At 30.7% G+C, this 16,447-nt stretch overlaps 1 protein-coding gene across 1 annotated transcript in view; it reads left to right on the forward strand.

The window, feature by feature from the left end:
* The window catches only part of LOC148237000 (uncharacterized), a 495,914-nt gene that overhangs the window by 390,744 nt on the left and 88,723 nt on the right, over positions 1–16,447 (forward strand). The window contains exons 5-6 of the mRNA XM_088183465.1: positions 9,491–9,727; positions 10,132–10,238. Coding sequence (XP_088039591.1) covers positions 9,491–9,727; positions 10,132–10,238 — 344 coding nt within the window. The remainder of the gene's footprint in view (positions 1–9,490; positions 9,728–10,131; positions 10,239–16,447) is intronic.

Consider the following 16,447-nt stretch of genomic DNA (forward strand, 5'->3'; position numbering starts at 1 on the left):
AGTGGTGTTGAAGATCGGGTTAAACTATTAATATTCATGTGACTACTTTGTTGAGCAAGATAAGAATGTGGACATTATATCTGCTATTTTATCAATAATTCGGCGTAAGCCTGCTTCGGCTAACCACTCAGTAAGTCCAATACAGAAGCGGAATAGTTGTTAGATATCTGATTGTAGTATCTGAAGAAGCTCTGAAAGGCAATTAAACTTTAGTGAAAGTGATTAAATACAGCTGTATTCTGGATTATATATTTTTGAAAATTATAAAAAATCTAATATCTGCTTTACTTCTCTAAATGATTCTAGGCAAAATTTGGTATTGTCTAATACAGTTCTTGGTAAACTGTTTTTGCGTTATAGTTATTCAAAATGTCGTAATTCTTTGGATTAGATGCTTAATATTTGTATTTCCCACTGACCTGTTTGGCTTTGTTTACGCATTTTTTAAAGGTCTTTATAATTGTTTATGGATGTCTGCTCTGATCTGCAATTGTTTTTTTACGCCAACAAGAAAAATCATTAATTATTAATAATTTATTTAAGACTGAGGGCCACAAATAAAGCAACTATTAGTAAACTTTTTAAAGACTTAGTGATAAAGTCAAACGGATGGTCCTGCTAATTTAATTTAATAGCGTAGTCCGTAAAGTCTAGACTGGTAACTCAGAAGCCGTGGGTTCGAGTCATGGCAGTCATGGTTAGTCTCCATTTTAATTTTATTAGTAGTAAATACTTTTGATTTAATTGCATATGATTTGCAATAAAACTCTTCTGCAGCTTAATAAATATGTTTTTTAGATAAAATTTTATTATTTATTGCAAACAATGGTTAGTGTCAACTTATCATAAATTTGACATTCGCCCAATCTACATGGGTCCAGTCTCTGTATTGGACACATTTTAGATTTCTCTATGTTTTTCTGAAAACCACGATTTGTCAAGATTTTTTATCTATGTAATCTATGAGTCTCACTTTTCTGCTCCTAAGAGACGTTTATTAATTTTATTTTAGCTTCTATTTTAGATTTATATACATTGTATATATTGGATTACGTGGTAAAGAAAATTAATTTGTTTGCTTGATAAGAGTGTGGTAAAAGTCTTTTAATTTTATGCTTTGAATGTCAGTATACAGCATTTATTTTAATGGCTCTATGCATTTCAGCAACTTCTACGGTCGTGGCTTGTATATGCTCGCATCGATATTTACTCAATTCGTGGTGCTTGATTGATTTTTTTATTATTACTTGTGTCATATATATATTTAAAGAAACTTTTGTTTGTATTATATATATTTATTACTTTTTATAAATGTTTTTACTTCCTGGCTATGTTGTGCCAAGCCATTGGCGTTCCAAAATGCTATTCTCAAAAAATAAGCAGACATTTATTTAAACTTAGATATGAAAAATGTTAGAAGGTTTTACATTAAGTCCATCCTTTTCAATAGTTTTGTCATCATGCTTTCTAGTTTAATAATTGTCGGTTGCTCTTTTGGTGTGTTCTCATTAATTTTGTTTTAACCCGCGTCAGCATATTCACCTCCTGGTTTAGTTTCGAATGAGTTTTCGTCGGTTATGCCACATATAAATCATACGGCGCGCAATTCAATTTAGTCCATAATTTAGTGATTTTCACGTTTGTACATGCTTGTTTGGCGATATCTGGAATAATAATGATGCAATTTTACTTATACTTGATACATCTACTAATAATGAGTCATACATTCTAACTGTGTGCATAAGTATTCCCCTACTCTGCGATAGCACCTCCATTCCGCTAAATTAAATAACTTGAGCTTTGAGATTACTTGGATATTATTCTTTAATATCAAAATTAATTTATATTTTTAGCACACTTTTGTATCACATATAATATTCATATTATATTTTTAATTTGTAAATCAGTAAATAAAATATTTTAATGTTATGTTCAATATTTTTAAGGTTAACCTACTTTTATGACTAAGTATATTTATATACTATATGTTTTTACCTATATATGTATAATATTCCGTTTTACTCCCGTGCCGTTTTATTCTCTGAATTTCCACAACTGGCTCCAGCATTTGAATTTCTTTCCAAATGGTCCGAGGCTTATTGAAATACAGTCAGGAACACCAAATAAAAAATCTGGTACTGTAAAATCTAGCGATCGTAAAGGTCAATCGAACAAACTAAATGTAATAAAGCAAACGATATAATATATAACACATATCATCAAGCGATCGTAAAATGCATTTGAAGTTATAATATTGACGGAAACCGGATGTGACAAAGGCAACGATATACGATATAATATCAAATATCACGATTGTAGTCATAAAGTAATCGTCCTGTCTCTGTTTCATCATGAATATTTGATAGCAAACTTTGATCGCTGAGCAAATTTACATTTTACATAATGCACTCGTATGTTAAACGACATCGATGCAAGCGCAATATATAATTCAGTTCCATATCCAAAGACGCACTCTGTTCCAAGGTATGCATTATCGCACGGTAGCAATCTATGCTACGTGTATTGAGTAGTACCTACATACATGGTATGCATATGTACATATCGTGCAAAGCGTCTCGTTCCGCCCCGTTCCAGTCCGTTCCGTCTGAGCCTTCAAAGTGAATGCATCGCGATGGCACGTTGCATCAAATATGGCGTTGCTAATATTTTCATTACACTCGAGACATCACACGTTGCTAGGGTTCTGGTGTTTGCCCCTGAGTAGACGAGAATCCTCCTGTTGCTGTACTGCAACAGAGAGAGCGCTTAAGAAAATTGCCGGATGGCAAAATGCGATTCGGCACTTAAAATGCAAACTCGATGAGACATGGTAGATGCTATTCCTTTGTGTTGCGGAACAAGTCCCGGATTGGTGAATTTTTGTTGCTTCCGATAGAAATCGTGGCCTGAATGGGATTGCTGTTTGATCTCTAATGGAAAAGCTGAGATTGAATTGCGAAATGCCATTTTTAAATCTTAATTACACTATGGATTTTAAAATTTAATCAAATGTAAAATTTAATTTTCTACAGCATTTATTGGATATATTAAACATTTTTCTGGCATAAAAAAATTCATCTGCAATATAATATCCTTTTAAAGAATCTTGTGATATCCCTTAATTATCAGTAAAATAAAAAGATCGATGCATTATTATATGAACTGACTCCTATATAATCAATTAATTTAGCAATGATAATAATATGCATTTTTGGCTTTAAGTTATAAATTAATATACCAAGCTGTAAAATAGTTAATGTCGTTTGAATTAAAGATATTTCTCTTTGAACACAGCAACAAAGACTAAATTCAGAAACAGATTGTATGCAGAAAATGACATTCATTTGCAAATCTGAACGATTATTCCATAAATAAATATGCTTTGCGATAAACCCAGAACCACTAAAACAACCACTTGAACAACGGAAAGGAAAATCTTATTTTTTTGTGAGTTAAATACTTTAACGTGAGATACTCCCAGTGTAATAAGATAATTAATTGTCGTGGAATTAAAGTCTAATAAATATAAATCGCTATAAAAATTATATTCAATATTAATGTATATAAGTAGTACTGGTCCACAGCCTGGAAAGGGGCTTCGCCTCCGACTCTGTAAGTCAGCCGAGGGGCTGAGGGAGCCATATAATTCAGAGTCATAATTGCCTGCTTGGCAACTCGTTGCGGTGCCTCTACAAATGGAATTGTCGTGTACGCCGAGTTAATTGCAAAGACAATCGTGTCTTTATCATCGCGACGTGTACCGGCGGTGATGTACGCCAGCGCTTCTCAAACGCTATACCTACAATCTACATACTGTGTACTACCCAACAGAGTTGAATTATAAATGTCCTAATGGCGTCACGGCGGCAAAACTGAGTGATGATGCTTGTCGGACATTTTTAGTCTGTTTTTCACGCGATGAGGTCAGTTGCCGTAAAATTAAAGTAAAATATACAGTATAGGAAAAGGCATAAATGTTTTCATATTTGCAAGATTTTTCAGAGATTCAGAAAGAATTATTTATTGATACTTTTATATACAAATTAATAGACATGTAAAATAGCTAATTATAACAATGTCACACTTACCTTCAATCTACGAATTATTTACCCTCGTGAGAAATATGTATGTATGTATACAATTTCCGCAAGTGTTAGTAGCATTAAGAACACACTCGATATAAATAAAGCTTTCAACTATCAAACAAAATAAGATAAGCATTGTAATGGTTTTGTTCTTTACTGATTTTGTACTGCTGATATCTGAAGTGTTTCTGTTAGAGGAGATCCTTTGTCGGAGGAAACTGTAGCAATTAGTTTGTGTCTACTGTCGGATATCCTTCAGACAATGCGGACTTGAATATTCGCCACATTTGTATTTTCCAATTATACATATTACGCTCACTATAGATATTTATATTGATTTAAAATGGCGACTCTATAATTTGTACTGAAAATATATTGTTTTATGAATCAAATTTCATTATACGATTTCGTATCAAATTTCGTTATCAATTGAAAACGATTGTAAACGAAGAGATAGTAGGGCTTTATTAATAAATTAATTTATGGTATCGTATTTAATATAACTGTAATATCAATGGACTAAATTTATTATATTGGAAAAAAATAAGTATATTGTTACAGTATATTAAAATACTTCTTGAGAATTTTATAGAAATACTCATGTTAAGATGGATCAATTATTCACAAAGAATCTTACATTTTTAAGACGTAAAGATTTACTGTTACGTGAAAGGAAAAATATAAAGTAATAAAATATTGAAAAAGAATCTTTTAGATTATTATTATAATATACAAAATTTGCCACATATTTTATTTAATAATAATTATTGTGGAAATCTTAGGTATTATTAGCGCAAATAATTTTTTAATCCAATTAAGTATTTGAACCTTGAATTAAACATATAAAAATAATACAATAAAAACTATAATATTATACCTTTAATTTTTTTGTAAACAAAACAGAACATAGTGTGTTTTTATATAAACATTAATTACAATATTAAAAATACAGGAAACTACACTAAAATGTTGCACTAAATCAATTAGTTAGTTTATAACCTAGTTATTAAGGATTTAAAAAAGTAAAAAAAAAATATTAGTAAAAAGCACATCAAATAAGTTTTAAAAGATATAGAAATTACGTTTTTTATGCTTTATTAAAATTTCATATTTTCTTTGAAACACGATTTATGGCAAAATTATTTATATAGCAGGCGTGGGCGGTGAGATTCCCTCTCGATCGCTCGCGTGTTAAGTGACGAGAGTAAGTGAGAGATAAGAGCATGCGGTCAGCATGCCCTTATCTCTCATTCATATCTTAATCAAGGTAAAAATAGTAAATACCTCCTTGAATTATTTAGAAAAATGAAATATAAGTTCATCGGCAAAAAAATGTTATGATATAACTCTGAAAAGCCCCCATACAATTTCTTAATCTGCCGATTTCATAGCCATTAAAATACTTCCGACCTCTATTCCATATATTTCTGAACATCTGCAAAACCAAAATTTTTGAGAAGCGCTTTAAAAAATATTTTCCATTCATAAATTCAACTTTTTAACAAAAAAATGCTCTATAAAATTTGGCGTTAAATAAGCAAATTTTTAGAGAAATTAGTTTTCCCGTTTTGAAATTTTTTTCGAAAATAATTTGTGCACAGAAATACTAATTGGATCCTTATAAACTTTAATTATGAAAGTCCAATATATTTAGCTAACATGTTAAAAAAATATAAGCACCTGAAAATAATTATATTTAACATTCTTTGAATTAGAACTTTTTAATGTTTTATTTTTATGGTATTCCAATAAAATATTTTTTTGTATGTTATAAGCAATATATTTATAGTATATATTTGATAAAATATGAGCAATAGAAACTATGTTGAAAATATCACAATTTATATTGTAAATTGTGGTATTTCAACAGGTTTGTTTTGTTATTAAAAGCCGTTCAATTACGTGCAATTACCGCTTTGAAGTTTGTTTACACGGAAAGCTTTTCCGGTAACTCTTTTTGCACTAGAAAAATGCAGAAAATTAAAAAGCACGATCTGGAACCTCAGCGCCAAGAGAGAAAGCATCTCTTTTTCTTTCACTTTGTTTGATTGTTTGATTTTTCTCTTTTTGCCTCACAAGCGCCAGTGCGACCTTTTTCTAACTACCAAGTCTCAAGGGTTCCATAAGACCATTGAACTTTTGTCACGCTCGTGCCCAAGTGGGATTTTCTTGGCGCACTCTGCCATTTTTCACGACGCAACTTTCGTGAGCAAATTTCCGAACGCGACCTGTTCATCGCGTTTTATCATTCAATTCTTGCATGTAAGTCTCACAGCTAAGTCACTCTCATGAAAAGCCAAATCGTTAAAGATTCGCTACTATATCAAGTTAAAAAGCTAATCTTTAATCAATCTTTTTATAAATAATAAATGTACAAAGTCTAAATCAAGAATCACAAGTTTTTTTTCTTTAAAGGAAAAGTATGTGTCAAAGTTAAAGAAAACACTTTCCAAGTTTTTGCGTTATCGGTCCCGTCCTTTTTTTTCTTATTTCACGTGAAACGCTTTCCCGTTTACAATTGCCGAACTACCTGTCAAGGGCTTTTTTCTCAACACAGGTTGACATTTTTGTTAGAGCCCAGACAATTGTCAAAGTTGAAAGTTTTATCCTTGTTCGGTAAAAAAAAGTTTTTTTCAAATTCAGATTAAAGTTGTATGTAGAAAAGCGTCGACGTGTATGTATAAATACAGTTTGATACAAAAAAGAAAAACTGCAATAATATAAAATGTTATATTAACATACACAGATATGCTTTAGTTTGTATTTTATCGATCTATATAATCAGTGTACTGATGTTTTTGCAAATATTTGTAATGTTTAGATAATATATATACACTAGCAATGCATGTATGTTATCTATAATAGTTATAATATATATTTTGCAGATAAATATATATGTTATCAATACATTTAAAAACTATACAAATAATTCTTTGAACATTAAAAAAAATACAAAGCTAATGGTGATTATAAATATTTTATTCTCAAGTAACTTATTTCTGTGTTATTCCAACTTATGAACCTATTCGTTTCTTTTAAACAAAAATCAATAAATTTAAGTGTCTTTTACAACTTTCTTCTTTGTAAAGACAAATATTAATTATTTAATCCATAATTAACTTGGCTCGAGTAAGTCTGAAATAAATATTTGAATCTAAAGTTTAGATTTTGCCTTATTATTATAATTAGGATTAAATTTGAGATTCTAGAAGCTATGCGCTTTTATAAAATATATTTTAAACCTTTATTATAACACATAGAATTAATTAAGAGACTTATAAATATATTTAAAAATACTTTTAACACACTCAAAAGAAATTCTGTCTAAGTTGAACCATGACTAGCATGTATTTTATTTTCTTCTCGTTAATTATTAAGTCTATTTTCTTGGATGATGACACAAGTACGTTCTTTGTTCTCATTTTACCGCTTTTGCGGTCGAATAAACTCAGTTAGGTAGCCAAATATTTCTCTTTTGTACCGATTTCTGACGTTTCTGATCATTTTGCTGGTCTTTTACGGTGTGATGAGTATATAAAGTTATAGCTTCATATAGTATGACTTTTAGGCTTAAACGCGCATTAATAACCCTAGATTTTTTTATAATATTTCTTAGTCAACAAAATTGTAGGCATTATTATAACATGTTGTGCTCATTTTTATTGTTATTTAAGAGCTTTAACTGGTGTTATAAGTGCAAAAAATGTAGTAAAAGCAACAATTGTATATCCGATAATTAGTCTTTTTGTTCCAACTTTTGCCGTTTCTAAACATTTTTAAGGTTTTTAAAAAAAACGAATACCCTATTATTTTTAACGAATAAATATTTGATTTTTCCATATGAAATAAAAATTTTTAAGACGCAAAATTCCCCGGCTATTCTTATATTTCGTAAAACTCGTTTAAAGAGTGGTGTATCGAAAAGGGACAGAAAATCCCTATTTTGCAGTCCAATAGTATTTTTTCACAATGTAAGTTTTATAACACATTTGGCTTCGGCATCTTCAAACATTTGCTGTTAAACAAAAAAATAAAATGCAATTATTTGCAAAAAATACAAACGGAATACTCGGAGGACGGTTGTACACATAAGCTTATTGTTCATATACACCGTTAGTGATTAATGATAGTTTTATCAATTGATATTTTATTCTTCTCTTATATAAATATGAAAAAAGCAAATTATGCATGTATTTATTCCTAAAATTATAAAATTTAATTTATAATTTTAGGATGTTTTCAAGTTTATAATCCGCAAGAATTGATTATGGTCGCCACTTCTGTTTATCCTTTGGCTCATAGTAGAAACACATTTTTGGTGTCAAAAATATATTGGGATGGGTGAGCCCTTTCATGTGTTTTTACGATAAGCAAATACATATTTTCAAATTATCCCACTCTTACTGAAAAAAGACGAAACAAGAGCGATTCTGAAATATTTGTTTGACATCTTATTTTGATTTCATGGCAAAATTCAATCTTGACTGTGGACTTATTTTTATATTTTTTTTAGATACAAATTTATAAAAATTATCAGGTTCTTTCAGGTTAGCGACACGAACTTTACAAAGTACATTTTTTCGGTTATTATGGGTGGGAATGACTTAACTATAAATAATACACAATAAGTAGTTTTAATTTTTAATATTAGTAAACATTTAATCAAGAGAAAACAAAAAATGTGTTTTGATATTTGTATAAGTATCATGAATTAGTTGCTATAATCGGACATTTAATTTTCAACGACTTAGCATAATATTCATAAAATAAATTAATTTGCAACTATAACGATAAAACGAACACAAAGGGCCTCCGTATTTTCGCCAGAGTGCCATATCTTGTCACTTTTGAACATAAAAATCATCTCAAGATACCTTCCGTTTCGTCCTGGATGTCCCGGGGCTCTCTCGAATTTCGTGTAACATTTCATTGTCAAACTTGGGACTGAGCGCAAACTTTTGCATTAGCCATTTTGCCTTTTAATGGATAAATAATTTCGGATATAATCGTGCTCCCTTTCAAAGGAAAGGGCATACGCATGAAGAACTTTATGCCAGCGATCGTTTTCAATTTTAATGTTCACCAACACATGCTCCCTTATTTACTTTATTATATACTCTAAAAGTTTGCGCCGTTAAAAAATATTATGGAATTAAGACGTTAAACGCGTACGTGCTCGCGAAAGGTATAGTTTAAAGCGGAAAAGTCGTGTTATTCGCAAAATTTTAGTTTTCTTGTGGATGTCATAAAAATCGCACACAAAACTTTTCCTTCTGCCGGCGAAGTCTCTGCGGCGCTCAGGAAATTTAACTTCCTCCTTTAGAGTTTCCGATGTGTTTGCGCGATTTATTGTTTCGGAAGCATTTGAGCGGCAATTCGATAGCTAATTTCTTGTGTTTTTGCAGGGTATCGGCTTCAACTTTGACTTCAAGCTGGCGTACAAGTTCCTGAGAAAGTCCGAGGCGAAGCTGCGCTACGGGAATTCGACCGCTTACATCTGGAGAGGAGATTTGGTCGAAGGCACCTATTGTGACAGGGTCCTGACGAATTGCGACCGAAGACCCTGCAGGATCCAGTCGCCGAACTACCCTGGAGTTTACCCTCGCAACGTCACGTGCCTTTATAGGATAGAACACACAAAGGTGAGCACCGTTCGAATTCACACTTTACTTATATTTTTCTTCGTTCGAGTCATTCAAAATTCAAAGGGAAGTTGTGTCGCAAGCGGAACTCGGCGTTAAATTGGGTTTTCAGAAGTTTCAGAAGTTTATTTTTCAACACACGGTTTGTTTCGCCGCCGGGCTCGAGACAGAGCTTTCCTAGTTTTGCATACGAATCCGCTTGGGTTTCAAATTGAAAATTTGACATTCAATTAACGCCCTTAATCCGAGAAACGCAAAGTCGCACGGACTAAATACGATCAAAAGGTTTCCTCAAAGCAATGCTTAAACTTTCTCTTTCATTCTTGTTTGGAAACATGTTCGAGTCGCAGATGCCTGAATTTATTTAGACTTGGATAAAGCATCATTTTTATCTTCAATTTCAGGTTCCAACTGGAAAACATGCTCTGTTGGCAGTCAGACAGACGAACAGCCATAAAATACACATCAAAGATCAAATCGTCAAATACGATAGAAGCCAGCGTGTATTAAAGTAAGTACCTACATACATACATCTTTAAATTTATTACCAATCAAAAAAATCAGAGAACATTAAAAATATATAAAAATATTTGTTTATATAAAGTAATTATAAAAAAATTGAACCAACAGCAATTTAATTAGTAAATTGATTATATTGCAAAGAAAACAAAACAGTAGTCAAGGTTCGTCATTGTCAAAAAAGACCTGCACTTGTCAACAGAACTTGAGTGCTCAAATTGACTCTGGATATAATCAAGGAACTAGTCTAGAAGGCTTTATCTTATCCACATTACTCTCCAGAGTTTGCTTCTTCTGACTACTATTTATTTTAATCGATTCAACACTTCGTAGATGGAAAAAATACAAATGTAGACGTTGAGAATATAAATAAAAAAAAATATTTCAAAGTATTTTTATAATAAATTAAAAAAAAACGACGTTCATTTTGAGATTACCTAATATTACTAATCTTTAGTATGCTTATATATTATATTTTATATTATATATATTTTATTTCACTGCTTACTTGTAGATGTTGACTGTATTTACCCAGATGTAACGCATTAGGCTAACGTCTGATAAGTTAAACGGAAGATTAAAAAATGAAGGTTGACCAAAAAGTAGATTATTTCTTGAAATAACAAAAGTCCTTCTTAGTTATTTTCAAAAAGCGCAAGTCTCTCTGGTCTCTGATCTTTGCCGTTGTGCTGATGGCGCTGGTCTGATTCATTTTTAGTTTTGATGTGTCAAACTTTCCATATATTTCCTTCCAGCATATGACAAATATAAAATAGCTTGATTTAAACCAATGCCCATAGTGATAAACTCTGCTTGCAAGGAAAAAATCGTTATCCTGGGTGGCCCTTTAAACTTTAAATCATTGTAGTCTTTTCCCGATAACGATAAAATATAACGAATGGCAATACTATAAATAAAGGTACATAATAGGTTCTTTTAATAATCTGCGTGATATTTTTAGTTTTAGTCGATCTTTAAATTCTTAGGTGTTCCAAATATTACGATTTTTGCTTGTAAAACAAATTGTCACTTAATCAAAAATTTTCCCAAAAATATTGTATGTAAAATTGACAATATTTTATCGCAAAAAACAGATAAACAAATTTATGTACACACAAATTATATATTTTTTTTTTAATTTTTATAGCAAATATATGTTTACTGTGTGTTTAATGATAATTTTCATTTATCACCCTAGAGTAGGATTTCTGTTTATTTTTAATCTCGAGCACTAAATATTGAAAAGGCAAAAAAAAAATATTTTTAAGAGTTTGTTTAATATGTGCTACATATTATTTAATGTATTGAATTTTTATTAATTTTTAATATAACTATTATATTGGAAATAAAAATATTTTTTTTTCTTCGTATATTAGTTAAAATTAGTTTCAAAATATTCTCATCAAATAAATGATTTTTTTTAATACATTTATTAAGTATTAAAAATTTTCTAATTATGAGGGAATTTTTAATGTGTATAAACAACCTAGCTCGATTTCAATTAATCGTCACGATATTCGTCCGTGAGTTAAGGAAAATCTATAAAACTAGATCTGCAATAATTTATCGGAATTATAATTTATAATAATCACTAATTCTCCTGGACATGATAGAAATTTAATTTTTAGATCAATAGCGACTTTCGTACTTCGTGCTGGTATTAATTTAGACTAATGCTCTTCAATCTTGATATAAATTATATAAATCATACTCTATGAAAAGTCATAAATAAATGGTGTTGTATTATGCTAATTGACATGCTATAAAATATTTTTTAAATAATAAATAAATTATGCGGGCTCGCATTGTCAATTGATAATTTAAAAGTCATAATTGATTTAATAATGGCATTTTCTTTATTGAATTTTATTTTTAGTAATAATGATAATGTAATTTAAATTCAAGGGAAAGCGTTACTAATGGCAAAATATTTCTTGAAATATTCTAGTTTACTCTGTAGTGTATATAAATATATACCTTTCACATCTCAATATATATTACACATATTTCGGAGTATTAGTTTAGCGGCTTTCAACTTGATGGAAACTGAGTGCTTGCGGCCAACAAAAGGAGTTCCTTGTTTGACGTCAGCTAGGTGTAGATAACACAATGAAAAAGTTTATACAGGGACACTGTCATGGGAAAAGTGTAAAGTCAACTGCGAACACGGAATGTAAACTGAAAGTGCCGTTCGTTTGGCCGGAAACTGGTTTCAAACATCGCAGGAAGCATGTGTTTGTAGACCCAATTTCGCAACTGTAGTTTAATAAAAATAAAATATAACTATCACACTAATACATATTTGAGATGTGATTTTGCGGTTGCATGTTCGAGTGTATATATAGTTATAATTCAGCCGATTGAATGTGTAACTAAACCGTCGCACCCCCGGGTGCTTATCAAACAACAAAGCAGTTAGTTCTGAGAACCAGATTAATTTGTTCGATCTGCATTACCACTACCCAGCTGCTCAAATATCAATAAACATCTCAACCCGATCTGATGTTTCTTAATACTTGAAAGTGTTCGTAGACTTGGTCGCTCCCATTTAAATGTTTGCTTACTCGGCGCTAAAGACAGGATGAACCAAAAGTTACACTAAATATACAGTTAAATAATTTAATAATGACAATTTTTTTATGTGTAATTCCTAATTACATTAGTAAATATGTATATTATTATAAGCTAAAAGACGAATGGCTATTTAAAATATATTAAATACATACTTAAATTCTTGAAAATTATACTATAAACTCAAGCACCAATAATTACGTATTATTTTAATTTCATACTTAAGTGAGACTTCTGTAGAATTGCTATATTGTATAATATATAATAGTTTTTATGCCTAAATTTGACTGAGAGATTGAAATGTATGTATGTTTATACTATTTATATATAGAGATAATAGATTGCAATGCCTTTACAAAAAATTGTTTAATAATATATATTGTATTAATACACATATTTGCAGCAAATAATTTAATATTCAATATATATATTTTAAGCATCGTAAAATATATCATAACTGCAATATCAATTGACATCCATTAACCGCTAGTTGATAAGTGACAATTTGCTAAGTAAGCAAAATTATCTACAAAGCGCATTTCGCCTGTGAAATTGAGATAAGGGACAAACGGCGCAGATTAGACAAATTCGTACAATTTTATTCTCTAATGCAAATTGGTTATTGTGTTTGTGTGTTACAGTGAATTTCATTGTGCATTAGTTTAGTTTATAATTTAAAAATTACCATTTGCCAGTTGGTAATTTTGATTACATTTAAAAAAAATATTGATATGTCACAAAAATGTTTATATATCATTTATTAAAAAAAGTTTAATATTCTTTGAAAAATATAAATAGCACAAGAATGACATTGCCAAAATTTTATAATTTTACTTTCACTCACCCTCGAGATTTCCAGGGATCAATCTGATATTCCCTTCCTCGATCGTAAACTTCAATTTTCTGTATCCACATTCTGAATTTGTGTTGTGTCATGCTTGAAATAATATTTTCGCCGTATAAAATATTATGTTTATTTTAATATTTGCTCTGCTATAATAAAAATATCATTTAAATTAAATAAATATTACCTGCGAGTACTAGATTTATAATAAATCATGCTCTTAGAAGATGCTTATAAAATTATTTGCTAGTATAAAATTTATTGTTGAAACATAATTATTTATAGATTTAACAAGAGTACTGATATGTCAAGGCAAAGTGACAATATTAATATTAAAGCAATAAATATCGGACTTTATTTAAAAAGACTCAAATAGTCTACAGCTACTGTAGACTTTAAGAATAGACCGTATAAATCAGTGCTTCTTAACCTTTTAAGTGAGCCGCACCCATTTGAATCTGAAAATTGGTCTCCGCACCCCATTGAAAAATGTGCTTCGATTTTTTAGTTTAGAAAAATACATTGTTTGCGAAATTTATTGCTTATTTAAAAAAAATTAATTTTATATATCAAATACAAAACAATATTATTTTTATCAATGGATAGGCCATTATTGCTTGTTTATTATAATATTTGTGAAGCGAGGCTTTTTTTTAAAGAGACACGCGTAACTCATCACTTGCATTTAAGCGATTTCTTGCTTTAGTTTTTATATGCAAAAGCGATGAAAATCCACAGGTAGTGGTGGCAAATGGTAGAAGTGACTGCAATGCTTCTTTCGCCAACTGTGGATAACGTTCTAACTGTGTACACCAGAATTTTTGTAATTCTAATTGCTCAAATTCCGTTTAAATATGTCCTCTGTCTCGCATTTCAATAAGATCATCTTTTTTAAAATCACTATCATCCATCGAATTTAGGTTACATAGAAATGGATCCAGTATCCTGCTCTGAGTTTTGGTAATATTTCTAGTAGTAAAATATCCATTGAATGATTCTCTCAATCGTTTCAAATGTATTGCAATGTCAGGTATAATTGTATTTTTTTCATTTTCCACAACAATTAAATCAAGCAAGGGAAAGTTTGCCAAATTCCGTTTTCTAGTTTTTTCCAAATTTCTAGTTTTCTAATAAATAAAGACTATTTTTCACTAGCTATTATTATATTCCTTTTACCAAATCCTTGGATATATATATTCAATTGATTTAATTGGCTTAATATATCTGTTAAGTAGGCTGGTCTCAGAATTGCATCCTTACTCTCAAAATCTTTTACTAAATCACAGTTTTGACTATTTTTTTTAAGTAATTCAAAAACTCTGTTAAGCATGCGGCCTTAAGAGAGCCATCGTATTTCGGTGTGATATAGAAGCACGGTATGAGCATCACTGATTTCTTCACAAAAGGCATGAAAATTGCAATGATTTAGCGCTCGTCCACGGATATATTTTACTATATTTATTGCAGTAATTAGGTGTTGATTTAAACTTTTTGGCAAAGCTTTTGACGCAAGTGCATGATAATGCAACATGCAATGCGTTATTGTAACTTGCGGTAATTTTCTTTTCATGTATGAAAAAAATCCGGAATTTTTGCCTAACATTGCTGGGGCCCCATCAGTGCATATTGAGGCAATAACATCAATAACGTTTCTCGACAAACTGCCGATGACACAGAAACAATAGTAGACTTAGGTAGAGAGTAAGGAAGGAGGACGAAAGTCCCCGGGTGCTCTCACCCGCTTCCTCAGGTCATGTGTAAGCCGAATTCGGCTCATTAGCGACCCTAGCACTTGAGCACATGTTTCCCATCGACCTGGGTCGCCCCGATGAATGTACGCGGTTGGTTTCCCGGTCTGGAGATATTGATGGTCTCTGGGCATCACTATCTTTTGTTGGAGAGATCTACCTAACTCGATCGCACTTATTATGTCCTCGTGTGTGCTAATGATCGGCACATTTTGCCAATACGCGCCCGATGTAACAATGATCAACGACTGTCTATGTATGTGTCGGTGATCGCATGTATAGCAACGAAATATTTCATTCAAGTATTTTTTTTGCAAAAAACCCTAGTTTTTGTATGAGCTTCAATACCCCAATAACGCGGTCCCGACTTTCGCGTATTGTGGTGATTACTGTAGTTTTCAAATATTTTATTATCAAAAATTTAATAAATGATATTGAATTATTTACATTGTTACGGGCTTCTCCCGCACCTCCAATATACCTTCCCGCACCCCCAGGGGTGCGGGCACCCCAGGTTAAGTACCACTGGTATAAATCGAGACTAATTCCGCCATTTTGTTTAAAAATGACGGGTATTTGAAAAACATAAAATATTAAATTAGTCAAGCAAAATAATATTGCAAATATTTCGTCTGGCAAAGGCGGCAATAATTATGTAGCTTTCTATATATTAAAATGTGGAAAATAAATAAGTGAGTTTTATTAATATTTTAATAGCTATTATAAAGCATTTTTGATTTCTTTATATTTTTAAATGTACGTATTTTCAAAATCTAGTTTTATTAAAAAAAATATTTAATTTTTTGACTCATAAAGAGGAAAAAAAAATTTTTTCTATTTTTTTTCTTTATTTTTCTTTCTCTAATAAAATAAATAGGAAGGAAGGAAAAAATATAGTATAAAATAAATAAAATCTGTATAAAAATTAATTTAGAGTATACCTCCCCAACTTATTCAAGAAAGAATATGTATTAGGAGCGCAGAGTTGTGAGGCGATCGCTTCGATAATATATTACGTATATGCTGTAACGCTGTGAA

Source organism: Plectrocnemia conspersa, unplaced genomic scaffold, assembly GCF_051122295.1.
Source record: "Plectrocnemia conspersa isolate PC_06_02 unplaced genomic scaffold, ASM5112229v1 ptg000003l, whole genome shotgun sequence".
Taxonomy (NCBI): Eukaryota; Metazoa; Arthropoda; class Insecta; order Trichoptera; family Polycentropodidae; genus Plectrocnemia; species Plectrocnemia conspersa.